The sequence below is a fragment of the Typopeltis vanoorti genome, chromosome 2 (genome assembly GCF_054136105.1).
Source record: "Typopeltis vanoorti isolate ZY-2024b chromosome 2, IOZ_Tvanoo_1.0, whole genome shotgun sequence".
Classification (NCBI taxonomy): domain Eukaryota; kingdom Metazoa; phylum Arthropoda; class Arachnida; order Uropygi; family Thelyphonidae; genus Typopeltis; species Typopeltis vanoorti.
The window spans coordinates 12936725-12958503 of NC_143550.1; the positions used below are offsets into that span (position 1 = coordinate 12936725).

The 21779-nt window shown below is 35.1% G+C and overlaps 1 protein-coding gene and 1 long non-coding RNA gene across 2 annotated transcripts in view; both read right to left on the minus strand.

Moving 5' to 3' along the window:
• The window catches only part of LOC150108824 (uncharacterized), a 41668-nt gene extending 30841 nt beyond the window's left edge, over positions 1-10827 (minus strand). Inside the window, exon 1 of the long non-coding RNA XR_016550496.1 lies at positions 10804-10827. This is a non-coding gene — a long non-coding RNA (uncharacterized LOC150108824). The remainder of the gene's footprint in view (positions 1-10803) is intronic.
• A 4427-nt stretch (positions 10828-15254) lies between these two features.
• LOC150108825 (uncharacterized) overlaps positions 15255-21779 on the minus strand; it is a 31894-nt gene continuing 25369 nt past the window's right edge. The window contains exon 5 of the mRNA XM_090403567.1: positions 15255-15426. Coding sequence (XP_090259693.1) covers positions 15416-15426 — 11 coding nt within the window. The 3' untranslated portion in view covers positions 15255-15415. The remainder of the gene's footprint in view (positions 15427-21779) is intronic.

The window sequence follows — 21779 nt, forward strand, 5'->3', positions numbered from 1 at the left end:
TCCAAGAGAGACTTGGGAAAGGTGGAAACTCTAGCTCTTTAGTATGTGCTTTGTATCATGCAGAATTCATTTAACAGGCCTGGAAGTTTGAATTTTCATACCACTTTACCATTTGAAAATTATAATTGCTTCTTGATATATGCCAAGATCTTATTTTCTGACAGGCACCTTAGATATGCAGTCGTTAGCGACGCTTCTTCTTCGTTGAATCATGTAACGCAACTAGGTGTAAATGTACTTCTGTCACCTTCATGCATTCTCTGCCTGTCTGCTTTGGAAAGGGATAGGTGAGGAAAAACACAAGCTTCTTAGAGGAAACGTCCTGTTATTCCTCCCTGGATACCAAATAACTATCTTTCACTTGAAAAAAATTATATAAATGTTCTACCGAACTTCTACTAAGATATTTCCATCCAGATGATGCATGTAGTGGTTAAAAACATTCAATAAATCTAGTTTATGTAAATAACAAATTATAAATTAATTATATAATCAGAACTAGTTGAAGCCACAAGTTTGAAGGAAATATGATGATATGTGTTTACCTCATTTCATAAGTGACCTACACTGCTATATAAGACAAGCAGAAACGCCTTTACGTATATTTCTCACCTTCATGCATTCTCTGCCTGTCTGCTTTGGAAAGGGATAGGTGAGGAAAAACACAAACTTCTTAGAGGAAACATCCTGTTATTCCCTGGATACCAAATAACTATCTTTCACTTGAAAAAATTATATAAATGTTCTACCGAATGTTCCAACTATGCACCTGTATATCATCAATAATAAGTGTAGAAATCTGGACCTCAAAAGAAGTGATATCATATTGTATGATGTGAATAATTTCGCTACAGAGTTTATATAATGTAACATTATTTGCACGCAACTCTGTCAGCTGAAAAAAATATATGGATAGCCTCAAAGTCGAGAAATATCCAGAAGACATGAAGATATACAGAAATTTTGGTAATCTGGAGTAGAAACAACAGTGAACTAGTGATTCAAATAGTGACATGCATTCGACTTCATGATATGTCACTAAGTAAAGAATGAATGGTCTCGGTTTTTTTTTCTTAAGAATAGGTAAACATAGTTCAGCGTCAGTTATGGCACTCAGCAACGAAGATGATCATAGAGAACTTGGCGAATGATCGAGTGCGAAGAGTCACACTTGGCGAGTGAGTAGAGCCATGATATGGAGCGACAAAGTAGCGGCTCTTTGAGATCGAATGGGTGATTATGGAACTGACGGATTCCAGGAAAATTAATTACATTCAGTGATCTCAACTGTGAGTTTTGTAGCGTAAGTGCAACTGTCTGGAGCTATTTCTCCTGATGCCAAGTTTTGGTTGTATTGCATGGAAAAATGAATGCTTTGTCCAAACAATATGTCAAACACACACACACACACACACACACACAGAGAGAGAGAGAGAGAGAGAGAGAGAGCTTATATATGTATTTACACACAGTGTATGTAAACCAAACTGTATTCTGAAAAATAAAATCCTGTTTATCTGTGACAAATGTCGATTAACTCGTGAACTGCTTCAAAAAAAGACCTAGAAAAAGTTCCTGTAATCAGCGACTCTTCGATTCTAGTAGAACAGAAGAAAACTCCATTTCCGCTTATCTGCAGATGCATTTTTAATATGACCATATTTCTTGTTTGAAGATAGCGTGGCTTCTTAGAAGCAAGTCGCTTTGTTATTCTCCATAATTATATTTCCTCGTCTTCACCATGAACACATAATCCTCAATATTTCTACAGGAAAAATGGTTGCTTAGAAACAATAAAGTCACTGACATGTTTCCTTATTGGAAACATGTCAGTGACTTAGAAATGTTTCGCATTTGGTCAGAATAGCAGTTTTACAGTTTCTCTAATCCTTAGTCCATTGGCAGTATTAATATTTTATACGTTTCCCAGCTTTCTGTGAGAATGCTTAAAAAATTCCTTCTGACGTTTTCTGAATGATCAAGAACGTTTTTGAAAGTACTCCTCTGGCTGTTTAAAAGTAACGGACAGGAGAGCATTTCCAGTAGCGCCAACCACAGAAAGAAGCTTTTAACTTCGTTGCAACGAAAAGAAAACAACATCCCTTCAATAGTAGCATACTAACTAAAATGTAGAATCCTTGCATATGTACAAGTCTGCGCAGAAAGATGTATACACTAAACTGATTGATGGCAGACCGATTTATCAGCTATATGGTATACTGGTAGGCAACAAGAGAAAAGTTCATTTTATTTTATTTTATTATTATTTAAATACCCCTTTGCTTAAGAAAATTAGACATCAAAAACCAACTGAAAACTTTTTTTGCATAGCCACTATTCAGTCAATTTCCTATCAGCTGTATATCTCATTTTTCTCATAAGGAAGTATCTCTCTCTCCTAAGAAAATGTAACTGCAGAAAAAATGCTCTCCGGTTTCAGTCGCACAGATAGGAAGAATTACGGTCTAAACAATTTAGGTATTAGGCTGATGTCTGTCAAACGCGTGTTCTACGAGTTTATCTGTATTACAGGATGAAATTTTCAATTTTCAGTAATAAAAATCTTCACCCATAAGGCGGGCTAACTTAATTGTAGTTAAAATGCCGCTATGAAGTTTCTCCATCCCCTAAATAGGATTCAGTTGTCTTTCTAAAAGAAAGACAAATTCACACTGTGTAGGCTCGAAGGAGAGAGAGAGAGAGAGAGAGAGAGAGATTTGCGATGCTCCCTACCATTTCCACTAACACGCAAATATTAATAATTGGTGAAACGTGTACCATTTTCAGCTTACTTAGACATAATTAGCCAGATGAGACATTTTGGGGCTCAGTGTCATGACACTATGAGACTTTCTATTTAGACTTAGAGAATTGGCAAAGAATTGCACACGTATTATACAGCAGCGTCAGGTAAATTAGTGAAGCAATTGTTTCATTAAATATCAAAACCTTATTAACGAATTTTAATATTCATTAATTATCACCGATTAAACCGTCATCGAGAATGGTGTGCAGTTTTAACATAAAATAATTTTTGCATCGGCGCTGTCATCACACTAATAGCAGATCTCAATGCGGTAATTTTGATAGCGTAATGTTAATGTCTTTACTGTTCCGCAGTTGCCATGATGTTTGTATAACTTTCCCTAGCATATCCACATATATTTTATTAGGTTATTTTTATTAACGATATTTAATTCGGTATATCACTTTTAAAATTAATTATGAAATTTAGAGAGCTCAGTTACGTGGTTCAAAATGATGAACCCTCAATGGTGCGAAAAAACGGGAAATGATTAATATGTCTAAATAATGCTGCAGTTCTTTATCAGATAATGCTACGCCTTTTCCGAGTAATATATAATATCCGAGTAATAGATAAATAGACCTTTCTTATTATACGGGTATATAAAGAGAAAGAATGTGGGAGTCCCTTCAAATTACAGAACGGAAAAGAAATAAAGTGGGATATTTCACTGCATTTGCGCACGTATTTACTTCGAAAGAATTTCTCTTTTAAATGCTGGTAGATTAATTCTATTCTATTTTTATTAAAAAAAACACGAAACAAAATTGAAATATAAATAAAGTATTAACAAACTTAACATCCGAAATACATAAATGCACACGCGCGCACACACGCACACACACACACACAATCGAGAGCGTTTGAGTTTACGTATACTGGCTGCACCCAAACTTTTTATAAGGTAGTTCTCTTTTCGAAAGTGTAAGTAATAATACTAAACACAATGTAGAGTACATATATGTATTTTATCTACACGAGATAGCGCATAAGCTAATCTTTATTGCATAATATAACACAATAACTATTCAGTTATGGTAAATAATTAAACTGCATTTGTGGTCCACGAATAAAATTTTAGGAAAGTTATGCAAGTAAAGCTATCAATTTTTTGTTGTTTTGTTCTAGCAACATTCTAGATAAATCACTTATTTACATTGTGTGAAGTCAGAAATATCGCGAATACTGAAAATAATTTATTTTAACTCGAAAACTAGGCGGAAAAGAATCAGGAATTATTATGAAGGTGATAAGGAAACTGTACGAAGTACTTCTGAAATAATTTTTATGAGATTTAAAGTAGAGTAGAGAATTAGAATTTTAGAATATTTTCGTGATTATTAATAGCACATCTTAAATCGCACTTCTACTGGTATCTTTAGCCTCAATAATATAAATTTTTTTTCGAAATCTCAGGTATAGGGATGACACCTAACGAGCTAACTTCGCAAATGTTAGTGTGGGCAACTGTGTCCTTATTAGTCGCTTCGTTCGTTCGCTGACTTAGTCATGGCTGTACTTGGGTAACCTTCCTTTTGAATTTTGTAATAAGACAGAGTGTGTCTTAATTGACAAAACTACATCTAATATAAGATAATATTCTATGTGTGTGTGTATTTACATTTCTTAGATAGGCATTGATTTCATTTCGAGCATTTAAGATACATTGATACTTACCGAAGCTCTTAATGTGTTTAGTAGAGCGACTGTTTCAGGACGGAAAATAAATGTCTGAAAAACTCCTCAAAACATCACACAAAATCCAACTGTAGGAGTTGTTACACGGGTACGACGAAAATACTTTATCGAATGACAAACAAAGATTGTTTTCATGTTAAGTATTTTTAATGTATTTTCTTATAGTTGTCCAGTGAGTTATTTCGGTGTTACCTGTGAACTGTATGTCACTTTGTTTTATTCATACAAAATTTTCCACCATTGTTATATCACTAGCAAATATTTTTTCACTACCAAACTCTAGACCTCTCTGTTTGAATGTAAGACGTTTCTCTATTATATTTAGCAAAAAATTCTCCAAGAGCATTTTCCTATTTTATGTTGTTTCTTATAAAGTAAGACTGTTATGTTTTCCTTCTATTTTCTATTTATGTTGTTTCTTTGTTGACTTTTTCACGATGAAGAATAGAAATATGAAACAAAAATCATTTATTCTTATTTTCAATCTTAATCTTAAAACAAAAACGTAGAGCACTGTATACGTTTGTAGAATTCCGTAGAAAAATGGGGGATATGGAGGTCTATCCATTCTAGTAGTTTAAATAAATATATTTTAATTCACGAATGTTTTATGTAATTGGAAACATAAGTTAGAAAGATAATTAATTATATTTTATCTATACTTGCTAAAATCAAACTGAAGTAAGGACCCACCTGGCCAAAACTGGAAACTTTCGCTAGTATAATATAATTCTGCTGTCTTGTTTAGCATGTGTTTTCGCTTTTTCTGCTTTTTTAAAAATGAATTTGAGTAACTTATTCTGTGTTGCAATTAACAGACAGGTGATTTAACATTATGCAGTTATGCAGAATTAGTGGAATACTTTAGCGAGTTTAATAGTTTATCAAAACATCAACGCAAATTCGGAATGTGCCCTTGAAGGCAACCTTCATTTATCTCGACTCTCATTTTATTAAAGCATTCTCTTTCTTATAATGTAAAGGGAATTTCTTTAGGCTCAAGAAACTTGCACCTCTGAACTGCTTTTATATCAAAATTTCTTTCCGAGGAAAGCTAGCATTTTTCGCTCTGTTAAATGCTAGTTTTTATTGTTGACTGAGTAATGAGAAAAAGCATTTCTTCTGATGCTCTTTCCCATTTTCTTTGAAATTCATGGATTTTATCAACTGTACATCTGAGAATTCAGATTCTCAGTATTTTCTACCTTTCTTTGATTATATTTTTTCTTGAATATTCCAGCAATGATCTAAGAACTGCATAAGAGCTGATCAAACCCTTCTTTTATTTTATTAAAATCTACGTCTTACTGAGAATTGATTTTTTCTATTGTTTCATACACTGTTGGAACATTTAAAAAAATGTTTGTTAATGAGTTATTAATCGAAATATGGTTTAACAAAAATTTGCGAATGTGGAAAGTAATTAAATTAAAAATAAATATTATTAAACATAATTAGTTGTAACATCGAATTTTATTATTTTTATGTGAATCCCACCCACGAAAGTTTAGAACCATATTGTACATTTAGTACCACAGCTGGTCAAGGTTAGATAATCGAATTTCCTAGTACTAGAAACTAATCATCGGACTTCTGTTGGCCATTCATATCCCAATAAGTAAAGTGATGGTCACATCGGGTGACGAAAGTCGTCAACCACCAAAAGCCGTACAAAAATATTCCGACCACACTAGGACACTCAAACTCTTGGATTGTTGGTGGAAGAGGAACAGTTGTTTTCTCAGCCAACATGGGCTGCATATTAGCGAAAGAGCATGCTCATATATGAGGTGTGGTCAAAATTCGCGGACTGACTGTCAAGTAACACTGGAATTAGCAAAGCGCTTCTGCTATGTATGCTATTGAATAGATTACGCTGCGTTATTCGATATTCGGGTAGCAATCTCTCGTGAAGTGCTTGCTGTGAAATTTTCGATTTCTGTTTTATCAAAAAATAGCAGACTCGAAAGAATATCGATTGGGGAACCCAGTTCCCACTAACTGCAAATATGCCATAGAAGGTTTTGAGGTGTTAAAACTGCTTCCACAGAAGAGATAATATCAGAACTCATTTGATTCGTTTATCAAGCTCAAAAGAGAAAGGACGTATGGAAATAAAGCTGAACGTTCATCATCTAGAGAAACTAATAATAATAATAACACGTAAACAGAAAGCTATGAATACAGAACAGAGGAGTCGCTTGCACAGGAAACTTGATCAGTTGAGAGAGCCTCTTATGTTTCCTGCCGAAGTATTTTAACAGTGCTCCCACTCGCTTGTCTTCCCTGGGCAAAAATTCCTACATAAAATGATTGTGACTGGAAACATTTCTTATTCTTATGATGCTTCTTTTTTCAAAATTCGCAGCTAAATGAAAGAAAAAGGGATGTGATCATCGCAATCTGGAAAAAAAAAAAACATGAAATATTTTCACCACTGATGGAAATGCTGGCTTACTGTCTCACGCATCAAGAGAAATGCGCTAGTTTTTATAAATAAGGAACAAAGACAAATATCACGATAACCTAAGAATTGTGTGATTAATTTTTATGCATTTCGGTTAAAAGCAGTATGATACGGGTGGGCAAGAAATACTCACAAAAACTTTAAATAATTCACTATCAAATGAATACATGAAGACAATGGCCAAGAACAAGAGGTCATAATGAACACATCAGGTTTCTTTCAGTTCTCTAATTTATGTGATCACCACCCCTCACAGCAATACAGCCAGCACAACTATATTTTATACTGTTTAAAATGGTGTCCAGGAGCTCGATTGATAACAATAACCATTGCTCCTGTAAACCCTCTTAAGTCATTCTAGGTTTCGGGGAGGGGATTGACGGCAATAGCACGTCTACCTAAAGCATTTCAACAAATATTCAATAGGATAGAGATCGAGAGACCTGGCTGGTCAGTCCGTACGTATGCTGGTCTTCTTGGAGATATTCGTCCCTGAGCTTCGGTCAATGAGGACTGTAAACGTTATGTTAAATTGTTCCGTGGTGCTCTAGACGAAGAATTCATTTTAATGGATGACAATGCCAAATTACATCGTACACTAACCGATTATATACTTCTGGAGACAGAGGATATTAATCGAATCGATTGGCCAGTAGGGTCTCCTGATAGATTAGATTAGAATCCCATAGAACACGTTTAGGACACAACAGGGAGATGCATTGCTGCTCAAAATTCCTCTCCAGAAAATAAAAAGGCCTTATCCTTACTCTGAAAGAGGAATCGATCAGTTTGCTTCAAGAACTCCTAAATATTTGGTGCTAAGCATGGTACGATGTTGTGAGAGCTTCATCGCAGTTCGGGATGAACATATTCCATACTGAATTGTCTCTCCACATAGTTTTCTGTACATTAATTCCTTAACTACGTCATTAGAAAATTTTGTAACCTTTGCCAAAAACGTATTGCAATTTATTTGCGAAATTTATAACAGATTTTATTGCCAGCATACCATAATTTATTAGTATGCTGGCAATAAATTTATGTGCACATTTAGCTATAATCATGAAAATGTTTTCACATACAGGTAAAAATGTAGTTCATTCTTTGCTTTGGATACCAGTGTATATGTATTATAAATAACATAATGTCTCTTGCTCTCTCGAACTCGCTTTCCTGCAAGGGAGTAGATGCATATGTGGTGTGTGTGGGTGTATTTCAGAATATTAGTACGATGATTAGCACACGCAGATGTTCTGACTATGAGTCAGAGAGAGAGAGAGAGAGAGAGAGAGAGAGAGAGTGTGTGTGTGTGTGTGTGTGTGTGTGTGTGTGTGTGTGTGTGTGTGTGTGTGTGTGTGTGTGTGTGTGTGTGTGTGTGTGTGTGTGTGTGTGTGTGTGTGTGTGTGTGTGTGTGTGTGTGTGTGTGTGTGTGTGTGTGTGTGTGTGTGTGTGTGTGTGTGTGTGTGTGTGTGTGTGTGTGTGTGTGTGTGTGTGTGTGTGTGTGTGTGTGTGTGTGTGTGTGTGTTTTGGAAACTGTATGTGGATAGCCAACGAGTTTTACAATATCGGTGCTACTAGTTGTGCAATCTTCATGTATGTGGTTAATATATTTCTACAGTTCACTTTACAATAGTTATTGTACTATTACTGAAATGAAAAGGATGATGGATGAACATAACAGAGAGAGACAGAGAGAAAGAACTAGTTCCTCTGTTGCATGGAAAATGTGGAAAATGAACCGCACCCTAGAAACAAAATGTACAAATGTTACGCCTGTCTGGCCATCTCATACTGGCTAAAGCTTCACAGCTGTAGTTTATAGAGGGGGATATGAAGCGGTACCTGTAATAATATCTTTCATAGGCGCTTCGCAGATGTATTAGCAACGCTGATCGTTAAACTCAACCACATTGAAATGTAGTTTTAGATGTCATTATTCAAAAGTAAAAAATTGAGTTTACGAGAAGAATCATTAAATTATCCGGAAAAGTGAACATGGACTTTGGGAGCTTAATCTATCAAAATGAATCAATAAAACAAAGCTAGGTTCAAGACTCGGTCTTTTTTTCTTGAGTAAGTTTAGTTTATTTTGCGATGAATTGTATTATTTTATCTTAATTACTTTTGCTTTGCCTTCTTATCATATTTAGTCTTAACTTGATATTAAGACATTTTTTGTGTCCTTAACTGCAATTAATTTTGTATTTTATTTTAAGCTATATTGATGTTAATTAATTGCAAATTATTATTTTTTTCTACGAGTACACAATTGCATCGAGTGTCAGTTATCATGCTCGGTTGGGTGTCGTCAGGTTTAACAAAGCTCTTGCTATTTCGGTAATGGAGTAGAGAGAGAGAGAGAGAGAGGCCACTACTAGTGGAGGATGAACCACTGAATTTTGTTGCACTGAGTCTGACCCCACATTACCTTTGCATGTTCTTTAAATTTAATAATATAACCGCTAAATTCTTTAAGTGTACAACTACACACAAATGTGTACATCCAGAAAAAAATGACAGTTTTTTGTTAAGAATGACAGACTTCATCTTTTCCCTGTTGCACTAATTTTAAATATGATGTGTGTTATTATTATTATCATCTTTTTTTTGTGAACGTCTTTTAAATGTTCTTTCACATGAATTCTGCCGATGAGTCTGTCTCCCTGTCCCACAGAGGAGCAAATTCTTTTATTTACCTGGTTCTTTTTTATAGAAAGATGAGATCATTTGGGCGATCTTAGCATTGAAGATACTGTTGTCTGTACTGTGAATCCCACTTTCATTTTCTCGTCATTTTATATTCTCGTCAACGACGTGAGGAGCTTAAGGATCTTCCTCAGCCATAGCCAAGTTAGTCTTCGGCGTAGACAGCAGGGTTTTTCCACCAGTTTATCTGGGGATTTTCATTTCGCAAGCAGGCAAACCTGTCCAATGAACATACACGGATTACAGTGAGGAATACTGATCCAGTCATAGGTCTGATTCGTGAGCTATGCCGGTTCCGGAGCCCTGATAAAATTTGGGGGGACTAAGATGGTGCCGTACCTTCTCGTAAAGGGGACTCACGACCGTGTATCATCATACGATTAGTAGTAGTATTATTCTCAAACAGGTTATACTGTTTGAGAATAATATCTAAGTTGTCTGCAATTAATTTAATGGACGGCAGAATGATGGTACGTTTGTATTTATTTATGACTGTTGAAGGCATTTTTATTAGGATCTCGCTTAGGAAAATAATTCTCTCTCTCTCTCTCTCTCTCTCTCTCTCTCTCTCTCACACACACACACACACACACACACACACACACACACGCGCGCTTTCATCATTTGATATGGCTTAAGCCTCTCCCAACTGTACTTCTAGAAACATTAACTAGTTGTGTGTATTTATTATACAAATTAAGTGGATATTGAATTCAAAGCCGAATATATAGAAACTACAAGAGTTTCGTGCCGAGAATAGAAACTATAAACGTTTCGGAGAATCCAAGCGTAAGCAACCTTTCAGGACAGGGGCAACTCGTGGTAAAGGTGGAGTAAGTTCTGATCACTTTCCTTCGTATTCTCCATAATGCAAAGCACATCTCCTTGCGGACATGTATGATGCTATGCATTATAGGAAGGGTCACTACCTAGACCCGTTTTGATCTCTGTTGAGGTCTCGTAAGTGGGAGCCAGACCAGATGTAAAATACCCAGGTTGAAGTGATGCAGAGGTAATACTTCTGTCTGACTGCTTGAACCATCAAATTTATTTCACTAGCTGTATGTGTTTGTAAATAATGTAAGAAATTTGAAGAACAAATTCCGTGTTTCGACTTAACACGCACCTGCACGTGATACGTGTCATTCATTCTAATATAAGGGTAACGAAGTTTAATAATTTACTTAATTAATTTGACCTCTGAATAAACTGCTTAATTCTAAAACAAGCATCAGTAAACTAATGACATAAACTAATAAGGAAAGAGCCACTCGGTTTCATTTCGGAGGCGTAAATTGCCTCAAAATATATTAAAAATCTAACATTATTAAAGCCGAATGTTTTTAGAAACTATGAAAGTTTCGTAAGTTGAACAGTTTAAGAGAATCCAATCCTCTGTATCGAATTTGCTTAGCTTGCGCTACTTTAAAGACACGATAGCTCTCGAGCCGTCCGTATATCGCCTTTTATTAGTGCACTAGATAAATGCTATTTAGACCTCGTCGGTTCTCTTCGGAGACCGAAGAAAACTTAAGCGAATAAAAACTCTCATTTAATACTAAACCCAATGCAATGTCAGAGAAAACTTAACATGATGATGACACGATGATAACATAAAATTGCATTTAGTGTCCTCATTCACAGAATAAGGATAATGATCTCTTTATAACGACTTATATATGGTTGGTAAGGGTAATTTTTTAAGGAACGCACGACTTCTGGAAGTACATTGAATTAAAAGAATGAATGAATTACCATTTTATACAGGCAATTTGTGTTGTGTTGTAGTATAAGATTCTGCCTTATTTTATGTTATTATGTTAACCTTCGCTTTTAGGTTCTTAATTCAATTTCGTACTAAATGAAATTAAATTAAATTTTAATTAAATTTAAAATTGTAAATCATGTGTTCGTGTTTTATTCCCGTCTAGAAACCAAATTAGTATAATTTTATTTCATTTAAATAAATCATGCATAAACGTAGCTAATGATGCGACAGACAACTGATTTTCATAGTTGCCAACGCAGAGATAACGAAATTGAAGAGATTGTTATAAACAATAACTCAACTATTTTTTCTGGACTCTTTCGTTGACGAGATTTATTAGGAAAAGGAGAATGAAATAAATAATAGCTTAAAGGTTTGGATAAATAATTTTCCCGAAACAGTTAGGAAATTTGGTAAAATTTCATCAACTACTTAAAAGCATTCACAATAATTCACGCCAAAGTAGGATTCGAACAGATATTCCGTCGGCGAAGACACTCCCCACCAGGTTAAGCGCAATACTGACAGACAGGCTGGTTATTAATTACCATACATTTAATATGGTTTGACATTTCACAAGCTTACAATGCTGCATAAAATTTATTATGCAACATTGTAACTTATATTCAGGTTTTTGTTTTCTTAATTCTTCATTTTAATGGGACAAGTTATTTATGTAATTTTTGTAAGAAAATGAATGACAATTGTGATTTTTTTCCTCTGAAACGTACGTACAAGAAGTACTGATATTACAAAATGATCCCCAATGATGAGTAACAACAGAATGTTTCACGAACTGCAAACGAGCAACTGATTTAAACAGTGTGTGTGTGTGTGTGTGTGTGTGTGTGTGTGTGTGTGTGTGTGTGTGTGTGTGTGTGTGTGTGTTCAGATCAAGTGAGCCGTGATTAATAATGCAAAGGTACAAAGGTACAAAGGTACAGCTTTCCTGGAGCAATAAGTAACGCATTGAACCTTGTGGTAATTAAATTTTTTTATCCATGAGATGCACAATAAAAAAAGTATATTGATGGAAATTAATAGTGCGATTTGTACTACCAGTGAGTGAAATAAGTGCATTAATGTGATGTGGAAAAGTCTACGAAATATTGTGATGTACTCTCTCGCTAAAGCTCTAGTAAGTTCCCCTAATGAAGAGGTCTATCTCGACCATTCCATATTTCTGCACTGCATTTCATCCTACAAATTGTTATACTGTTGTCACTCCGCAAACCATGTATTTACAATTCTGCGATTGCGGTATTGTGTGGAAAGCAGAATCATGACTAATAATAATAATAATAATAATACAAACGTACAAATGCGGCATTAGTTAGTAGTATAGTAACTAATACTTAATGCAGTGCTGCACTTGATATCCGTATAATAGGCAGATAAAAAAAAACACAAAATTTCCAAAAGCAGAACAGACACACACACACACACACACACACATGCATACACGAACCCACCCACTCTTTCTGCTAATTTGTTATACAGTTCAGTGGAAATTATGTGTCGCTTCTCAACCCGAAAATAACTGTGGTCATTAAAGAAAGCGTCTAATTTCTCACATGCCTCATTCATAAATGTTCATCTTTAGCTAGGTTAGGTCGAGAGAGCAGGGAAATCTTTCAGACAATCATAATCTGATGATTACGACGAGGTCGTAATCTTCAGATGATGATTGTCTATCACAGTATAATGCTTATTGTAATTGAGTTTTCAACAATAACAAAAGTGCACCGATACCATTGTACTGAAACCATTTCCACAGGAACACCTTTTTACCACCGTGCTTTAGAGTTGGGATAATCTTATGGAATGTATTTCTTAGCATAAAATCAAATGGTTTATGATCGAGATTAATATATCGCCAATATTATTTCATTTCATATTTTGTTAACAGTACTAGTCAGTACTGTCATTTCTCTAATACTATAATCTTTATTGGTATTGTAAGACTTTTTTCACTTGTCTGTAAAGAATATTCTATAAAATTCACAAGAAATTATGTCTTGTTTTAATCCTTATTCGACTGTACAGAGACTGCTGACTTCACAGCAGTTGTCTTAGCATCCTATGATGTAAAGCAGGGGTTCCCAACTTTTTGGTTTCCTAGAGCACATTCTAAAATACCGGTAGGGCGACTGGCACCATCTATTTTTTTCAAGTATATATATATATATATATATATATATACTTGAAAATATATATACTTAAATATATACTTGAATATATATACTTGAATATACTTGATATACAGGGTGTTCGGGATAAATTTGACAGTTTCGTAAGGAAAAAGAAAATCTTCTTTGTATCTATTAAATTTAATGAATTGACAAAAAAACATTACAGGCAGAGTTAATTACAATACTATCAACAAGATTTACTCAAAATAACCACCATTAGCATCGATCACAGCTTCAATTCTGCTTCGGAACCTCGAACAAGCTGATGCTACAGTCTCCCTGGGAAGGGCCGCAAAAACTGTTTTAATTTTATCCATTAACTGGGCTTTTGTATTACTGGAAGTGCGATTGGTGTCTTTTTCAACTGCGCCCCATACAAAATAATCCATGGGGTTAAGGTCTGGGGAGTTTGGAGGCCAAACATTTGGACTGGTGAAGTCGTAGAAATTTTCAGACAACCATTTTTGACGTTTCCCAGAGGTGTGGCAAGGGGCCGAATCCTGCTGCCATACATACGGCCTCCCATTGGCTACCCTTGTTATCCAGGGCTTGACTACAGTTAGCAACTCCACGAACAAAGCCCGAATTCCAATGCCAGGGTTCTTCAACACCTGTTCCTGCAGATTTGCGAGGAATTCTGCTGTACGAACGCAATCAGATCGTCTGCTGGGATCTTTCTTCTTGCTACATCCTCGTAGTCACCATTGCAAGTCTCTAGTTCATGCCTGATTGTTTTTACTGTATTCAGTGAGCATTGGGCAGCAGTCGTAATATCCTTATTTTGATGGCGGGCACGAATCATCATGATACAAGTTATTCTCTTCCATGATTCAGGTGGGTTCCAGCTATCCATCCTTTCTGACATCTTGTATATGAATGAAGAAGGGTCCAAACTTTTAAATGAAGAGAAGTGTGTGTTAATACATGTAACTTACGGAAAAATATAATTAATTATAAATATGTCAAATTTATCCCGAACACCCTGTATATTGCAATTTCTTAGGTCTTATCTTAAGGTAACGCAAAGAAAATTGTATGCTGTTGCCACAATGGCATACAATTATCCAGTGAAGAGTCACAATAACAACAACTGCATATTCTGTATCGTTATCTATTAGAAATGTATGTAAAGCAGCCTGTTAGAAAAAATATGTAAAGTTCTTCAACGTTTATCTACATTGATCAATGTTGATCTACTATAATTACTCTTGTTTAATTGATGTCATGTGTATCAAAACCTGTGCATTTATTAACTAGCATTAGTAGTAGAAAAATTAATGTAGAATGGTTTTGTCTGAAAACCTTCTACAGTTTTCTAGAAAGTTTTCTAGAAAACTTTCTTTTTTTTAGACGCCATGTTTAACGTGAAAGGTTTTGTGTGCATTTTCATGAAAAATAATAATAATGAGAAAACTTTCGATAAATCGGATGCGACTAGTAGATCCTCAAGAGATTCGTGAGTAGGTTTACAGTTTTCATAAAATCATGCCAACTTCTAGTTATTTTTATTATTTTTAAATCGAATTGTGTTACAGTCATTGTCATTTTGAACTAAAATTATGGAAATTGTGTACATAATTTTGCCTACTTATTCCTCTATTAATTTGATGACACAAATTCGAGAATTTTTTCGAAGTATGAAACTCGAATTTATAGAAACTTGTTTAATCTGATGTGGTTCCATAAATCTGAAGAATTTCTAAGAATTCCATGGATTAATTCTTCTTCACTGTTTGAAATGCAGCATATGCACAGTTTACATCAGCGCAATGATTTAGTCAGTCCCTTTCTGCAATAAAAATAATAACATCATTAATCATAAGATCAGAATATCAAAACGTATTAATAAATACAATTTTATATTCATAGCGGCTTAATTGTTAGCTATTTAGATTATAAAATTCAAGATTAAACACATATACTTTATATACTTAAGAAAGAAAGTATTAAATATGCTTAAATAGTCATAAACTTCAATATATAAAAGGAAAAATCTACGAAGTTAATGTTTTAATTTTATAACTGAATGTACAGTATGGCATTTGTTTATCAGATCGCAATATCTATATTTACCATGATTAGCTCTCTATTGAACGAAAGCGTTTTAACAAGAATTCATTACTGTCATCACACTCAGTTCATTCAGTTTGTCATTGCTTTCTTCGTCCTCTTTACATGGCAGGATGATCTTTTTTTTATGGGGGGGGGGGGGAAACACATCGCCACTACACATATGACCGACGACTTCACTTTAGGAATAAACGACAGAAAGTTTCTTAATTTTGCCCTCCACTCGGAAAGACTTCGGTTAAAATTCATTTCGGATGGGAGCAATCTTCATAAGGATTTTGCGACGAAAGGCAAGTTCGCTGGCTTCATTAGGAAGAGCAGTGTTCTTCATTCGCAATTCTTTTATATTTCATTCCACAAACACAGATAAATCGGACAAAAAATCATGCCGCTTATCGCTTATCAGATATAATAACATTGGACATCGCTCAGTCTTTATAAAGGAACTTAACCTCTCCTTGTAGACGAAATTCCAACCTTTCTTTGAGTGAAAGAAAATCTATCATTCCTTTGACCGTGACAAAGTCACCTGTACAAAATACAAACCTCTTCTGAAAATTATAGGTAAATCCCGAAAAAGAGCTTTGCTCTTTTGCGGGAGCATGAAATATTAGAAAATGGGATTAAACAATATGACCGACCGCCCATTTGTCTTGAAATGGACTGTTGAACTCTATTATCAATTTACCTTGAGTCCGGTATATCTGAAAATCTTTTATCACTATCACTGGTCTAAGTGCCTCTCACTGATCTCGCGTTATTTCCTTTCTTTTTGAAAGACCTGGGTTCGAATGTTGTCTTTAACGCGAAGGTGTTGATGATGAGGTCTCTTCTGTATCATGCAGATGTCCCACTCTTTTAATTATTACACCTAGCTCAGTCTTTATAAAGGAATTCGAACCTTTATCTACTCTACCGTCACCACGTGATACTCCTGCATAATGACAAGGACATTCCTTATTCGAGTGTTTCTCAACCTGTGGTCCGCAGGCAGATTTAAATTAAAATTGAATTAGTAAGTAAAAATTATTGAAATCAAACGGAGACAAAAAAAAAAAAAAAAAACAGAATGTTCAAAGATGGAAGTACTAAAACGATATTGTTATTTACTTCACACCTCCTTTATTTTACACGTCATTCTGGCACTACAATAATTTGTAGCAGCAGAATGACGAATAATAAGAGGAGCGGAGTAAACAACAATATGGTTTTATTGCTTCTGCCTTCTCTTGTTTTGTTTTTTTTTGTCAGACTTGAAGTGAATATGTGTTATCCACATTTCAACTAATTGCTTGTTGTTTATTAATTTTTATTATTGAAGGTTTCCCTTCTTCAACCAAGGCTCAATATATCTTCAGAAGTGCTAAGTGAGTTAACCCCAGTATTTATATATTTATATATTTTTCGGAAACGTTTTTTAATAATGGAAAAGTGGCTTAGAACTAGGACTTTGAAAAGAAGAGCAAATGAAGCAGGTGATGCTAACCCTAATTGTGATATACGTGTTGTAATGGCCAGTAAATCTGATACTTTTAAAGTAGAAGAAACAAGCAGTTCAAAGAAAAAATACAGTAGGAAATATAACAGTTCACATTTGGAATTCGGATTTACTTGGTGTGGAGATGAAAGTGAACAGAAACCTCAGTGTGTTTTGTGTTATGAAGTGTTGTCGAACGAGTGCATGAAACCTGCGAAACTCCGACGACATTTAGAAACTAAACATTGTGATGTGTAAAATAAGCAAATTGGGAAAAAAAAGCTAATTTCAGCGATGCTTAGCGACATTAAATCATGGGAAAGATGTAGTTTCGGACATGGGTTCGATTAATAGCAAGGCACTGGAAGCATCCTATCTCTTAAGTTTGCCCATAGCAAAAAACAGGGAACTTCATTCTATGGGGGAAAATTTGCTACTTCCTGCTATAAAAGATGTGGTCAAAACAGTTTGGCAACAAGTTACTGAAAGATGTTGATTTGATTCCTCTTTCAAAAGACACTGTCGGTCGTAGAATTAATGATATGGCAGGTGACGTAGAATCTCAGTTAATCGAAAGAGTTAAGAAGAGACCTTATTATGCGTCACAAATAGACGAGGCTACTGATGTTACAGATGATGCGCATATTAACGTGAATATAATAACATAGATTACGTAGCATATTAACATATGCTACGTAAGATATACGCATGATAACAACATTCATGACGATCTTCCGTTTTGTAGAACTTTGTCATCCCGAACAACTGGAGAAGAAATATTTTACACTCTCAATAATTACATAATACACAGAGGGATCCAGTGGGGGAAATGCATGGGCTTCTTTACGGATGGAGGTCGCTCCTTTACAGGAAGGCATAGTTGGGGGTTGTTTCTATGATCAAGTAAGTGGCTCTGGATATGAATCGGGAATATTGTTTCAAACATAGGGAAGCGTTATCCTCCAAAGGAATGCCACTAGAATTTAAAACTTGCTCTACAACGCTGTAAAGCTAATCAATTTTATTAAGGCTCGACCGCTAAATAGCAGGTTATTTTCAGTATTCTGCGATGAAATGGACAGTGAATATATACAACTTTTGCCTCATTCTGAAATTCGCTGGATTTCCAGAGGCAAAGTACTAACAAGCTCATTTCCATAAAGGCATGAAGTTTTATTGTTTGCAAATGAATAATTCTAATTTTGCATCACTCCTTGTTGAAGAAGCATGGTTATCAACACTATCCTATCTTTCAGACACTTTTTTTCGAAATTAAATGAACTAAATCTCTCCCTTGAGGGAATTTCTTTAAGTACTCTTGATGCCTAGGACAAAATAAAGGCATTCGAGAAAAAAAACGGGTGTTGTGCATTAGTTATGTAAAAGAAAGATCATTTGTGCCTTTTCCAACATTGGAATCCTTTTTAGTGAAAATGGTCTTTTTTGATGATTGATGCTGAGTTTCTGTAAAGTGTTTGTGACCATCTCAAAACTCTGGAACAGAATTTTAAAACATATTTTCCGAATAATGTTTATAAGAAATTTCTGTGGGTTCGAGATCTGTTTCAGGCTTATACTCACGAGAACGACCTTTCGTTAACGAAAAAAGAACTATTAATTGAGCTTTCAAGTAACAGTGGGCTTAAAATACAATTCCGTGATCTTGGTTTGGCTCTATTCTGGATCTCGGCTTCAGTGAGAAGTGAATTTCTCGAATTATCTGAATAAGCATTGAAAATCGTCATGCAGTGTTCTAGAACCTGTCTTTCTGAGAAAGGATTTTCATCGCTCCTTCAAATAATAACAAAATACATAAACTGTCTTAGTGTGTGTGTGCCGATCTTCGACTGAAATTGACCAATATTGAGCCAGATATCCAGCAACTCTGCAATGGCCGAGAAGCCGAACCATCTCATTAAAAGTAAATAGTAACATAATTATACCATATTATTTATTTGGGCTACAGTTTCCGATTATTCTCGTTACTGGTTTTGGAATTAATCCATTTCCAAAATCGGAGAATTCGGGGATGAAACGAAATTTACGCAAAGTGACGTTACAGTGAGGCTCAGTTCTGCTGGCGAGGAGGATAGCTGCCCGCTTCCCGTTTAGCGAAGTTCCGTATCACGCTTGCGGGAATATGCCAGAGCACACCGAATCCATCACATGCAGACAACAACATCTGTACGGTCATGGATTGTATAGAAACACACATCACAACGTAACGAATACAAGCAGCACACAGGACGGATATAAATAAAACCAGCACACGATTAATGAATCTGCCAGATTTACGATGACCACTGTTATGCCTCTGGATAAAAGACGGGTATAATTAAAACCACCATCATAACACAATTAGTACAAATCACATGAGTACAGTATATACGGCATACGGTCGCGGACCAGAAAATGCGCCTCACCACATGGATGGCACTTTGCCACTGACATCGTGGGTTGGACTGTTTATAGATATCGGGAATGACCTCACATAATAGGATGTCTTAAATTTTTTTTGCTGGTCATGGAAAACGCGTCAGGAAAATAAGGTGATTCGTATCGGCCGGAAGTGTGTGTGGGAGTGGGGGTGGGGGGAAATTAATTGCTTTGGGATGTTCTGAGTGAAATTTTTGGGTATATGCAGGGGATGATTTGGACATGACAAGGGATGTCATTCATGATAGAATCCATAGATGTCAAGTTCGTATTCAGTATTATGATGAATGGAGTAAGATAAGAACAACATTTTCCCTCGTCTAACAACGCACTTAGCGAATGGAACAGTTTACATGTCGCAGGTCGAATCAGAGAGTGCGTGAAGATAAAAGTTAGGGCTACCTTGATGAGAATGGGAAGATGAATGGGGATAACATATAAAAGTTGCTGTGGGTAGATGAATATGGATTAAAGATAAACGTAGTTGGGGCAGATGAATGAAGGTATCATAGGGACGGTGGTGACATTCCCCATTCATTTGCCCATGGTACAAACGGCGCTAAAAATGTTGTCGTGGGGTGAGCTTAATGAGTGTGGGCAGATGAATGGGGATTCATATAAAATATAAAAGTTGCTGTGAGAAGACGAATGGGGATTAAACATAAACGTTGTTGTGGGTAGATGAATGCGGGACGGCACTTCTATTCCCATTCATTTGCCCATGGTATCAACTGCGCTAAAAATGTTGTTGTGGGATCAGCTAAATGAGTGTGGGCAGATGAATAGGGGTTTCAGCGGGACGACGCTGTCATACCCATTGATTTGCCCACAGCAAATTGGAAACTGATACCTTTATTTGTTTAATAAAAATTAAAAGTTTGTTCAGTGATGATACATTTTTAATTGTTTACTTCCAACTTAATTATGTTTACATATGTATTTGTAAATGTTTATGTATATGTAATATGTAATCGTTGTATGTAAATATGTAAATGTAATATGTATATATATGTTGCAAATATATATGTAAATGTTGGTAATCCCCACATACATTTAAAAAAATTACATAACTTAGTGGTCTGTAGAAGTGTTTTAGTCATTTTACTGGTCCTTGGTCTTAACATGCTCAAGGTCATTGTTCATGAGAAAGATAATACAAAACAGAAGGAGAAATGCTATCCTTGCTGTTATCTATTCCTATATTCTTCATGAAGAAACCTACGAAGATATTTAGGATTATGAATAGGCATTCCCATGGATATTTTTTATATTTTCATCGCTATTCATTATTTTACGAGTGATGGTTAGTAAAAATCTGAAGCGATATCACATCAACTAAAAAATCAAAGATAAATTTCTCAGACAAATTCAAATAAACTTTCCACATAGTGAACTGTTTCATATAAAATTAAAATAATGAGATACTAAAAGAAGTCCAATAGAAACAAAAAATTAAGATTGTTGGAGAAATTATCGTAAAACATCCCAACTGTTAAATGCTATGAAAATATGTTCTACCTGAGCTAATTTCGTTACCTATTATTCCATCGGTTCCCCTGATAACGAAATCGTAAAGTAAAGTAATAATCAGTTTTCGTTTATTCATGCAGAGTAGTAATTCTTCATTTAATAGATTTTACTAAATTTCTTCGCTTTAAACCAAAATTATTGTTCTTCGTGGTTTATGCCATTACGTTATGATTTAATTTAATTTTATTCTAAGTTTTATTTTATTTTAAGTTCAGTTTTCTTCTGAATTACGCATAATTTCGATTCTCATCAACAACAATATTGCGAAAGTACTGTTGTTGATCAGACATGAAACGTACAATACTACTACTATAATACGCCCACAGATTCGAGACTCTTCGACACTTCTGTGCATGTCAACAGAAGGAGAGTCGATTCCGATAATAGGGTAATCAATTCGTAATTGTGGGATGAGTTGTTTATTATTACACGTTGAAAAATTGGCTTCTCTTTTATGATTATTGTAGTTTTTAAAGTGGTAACTATTTTGCTTGTATAACATTGGAAAATTTTACCAATAAAGCACGTGATTTCGAGAGTTGGTGACCAATTCGTACGCTCTTCAGCATGAATCACTATTCTTGGCAAGTCTGCAAGCGAAGCTCTTTAAAGTGTGGTCGTACTATACT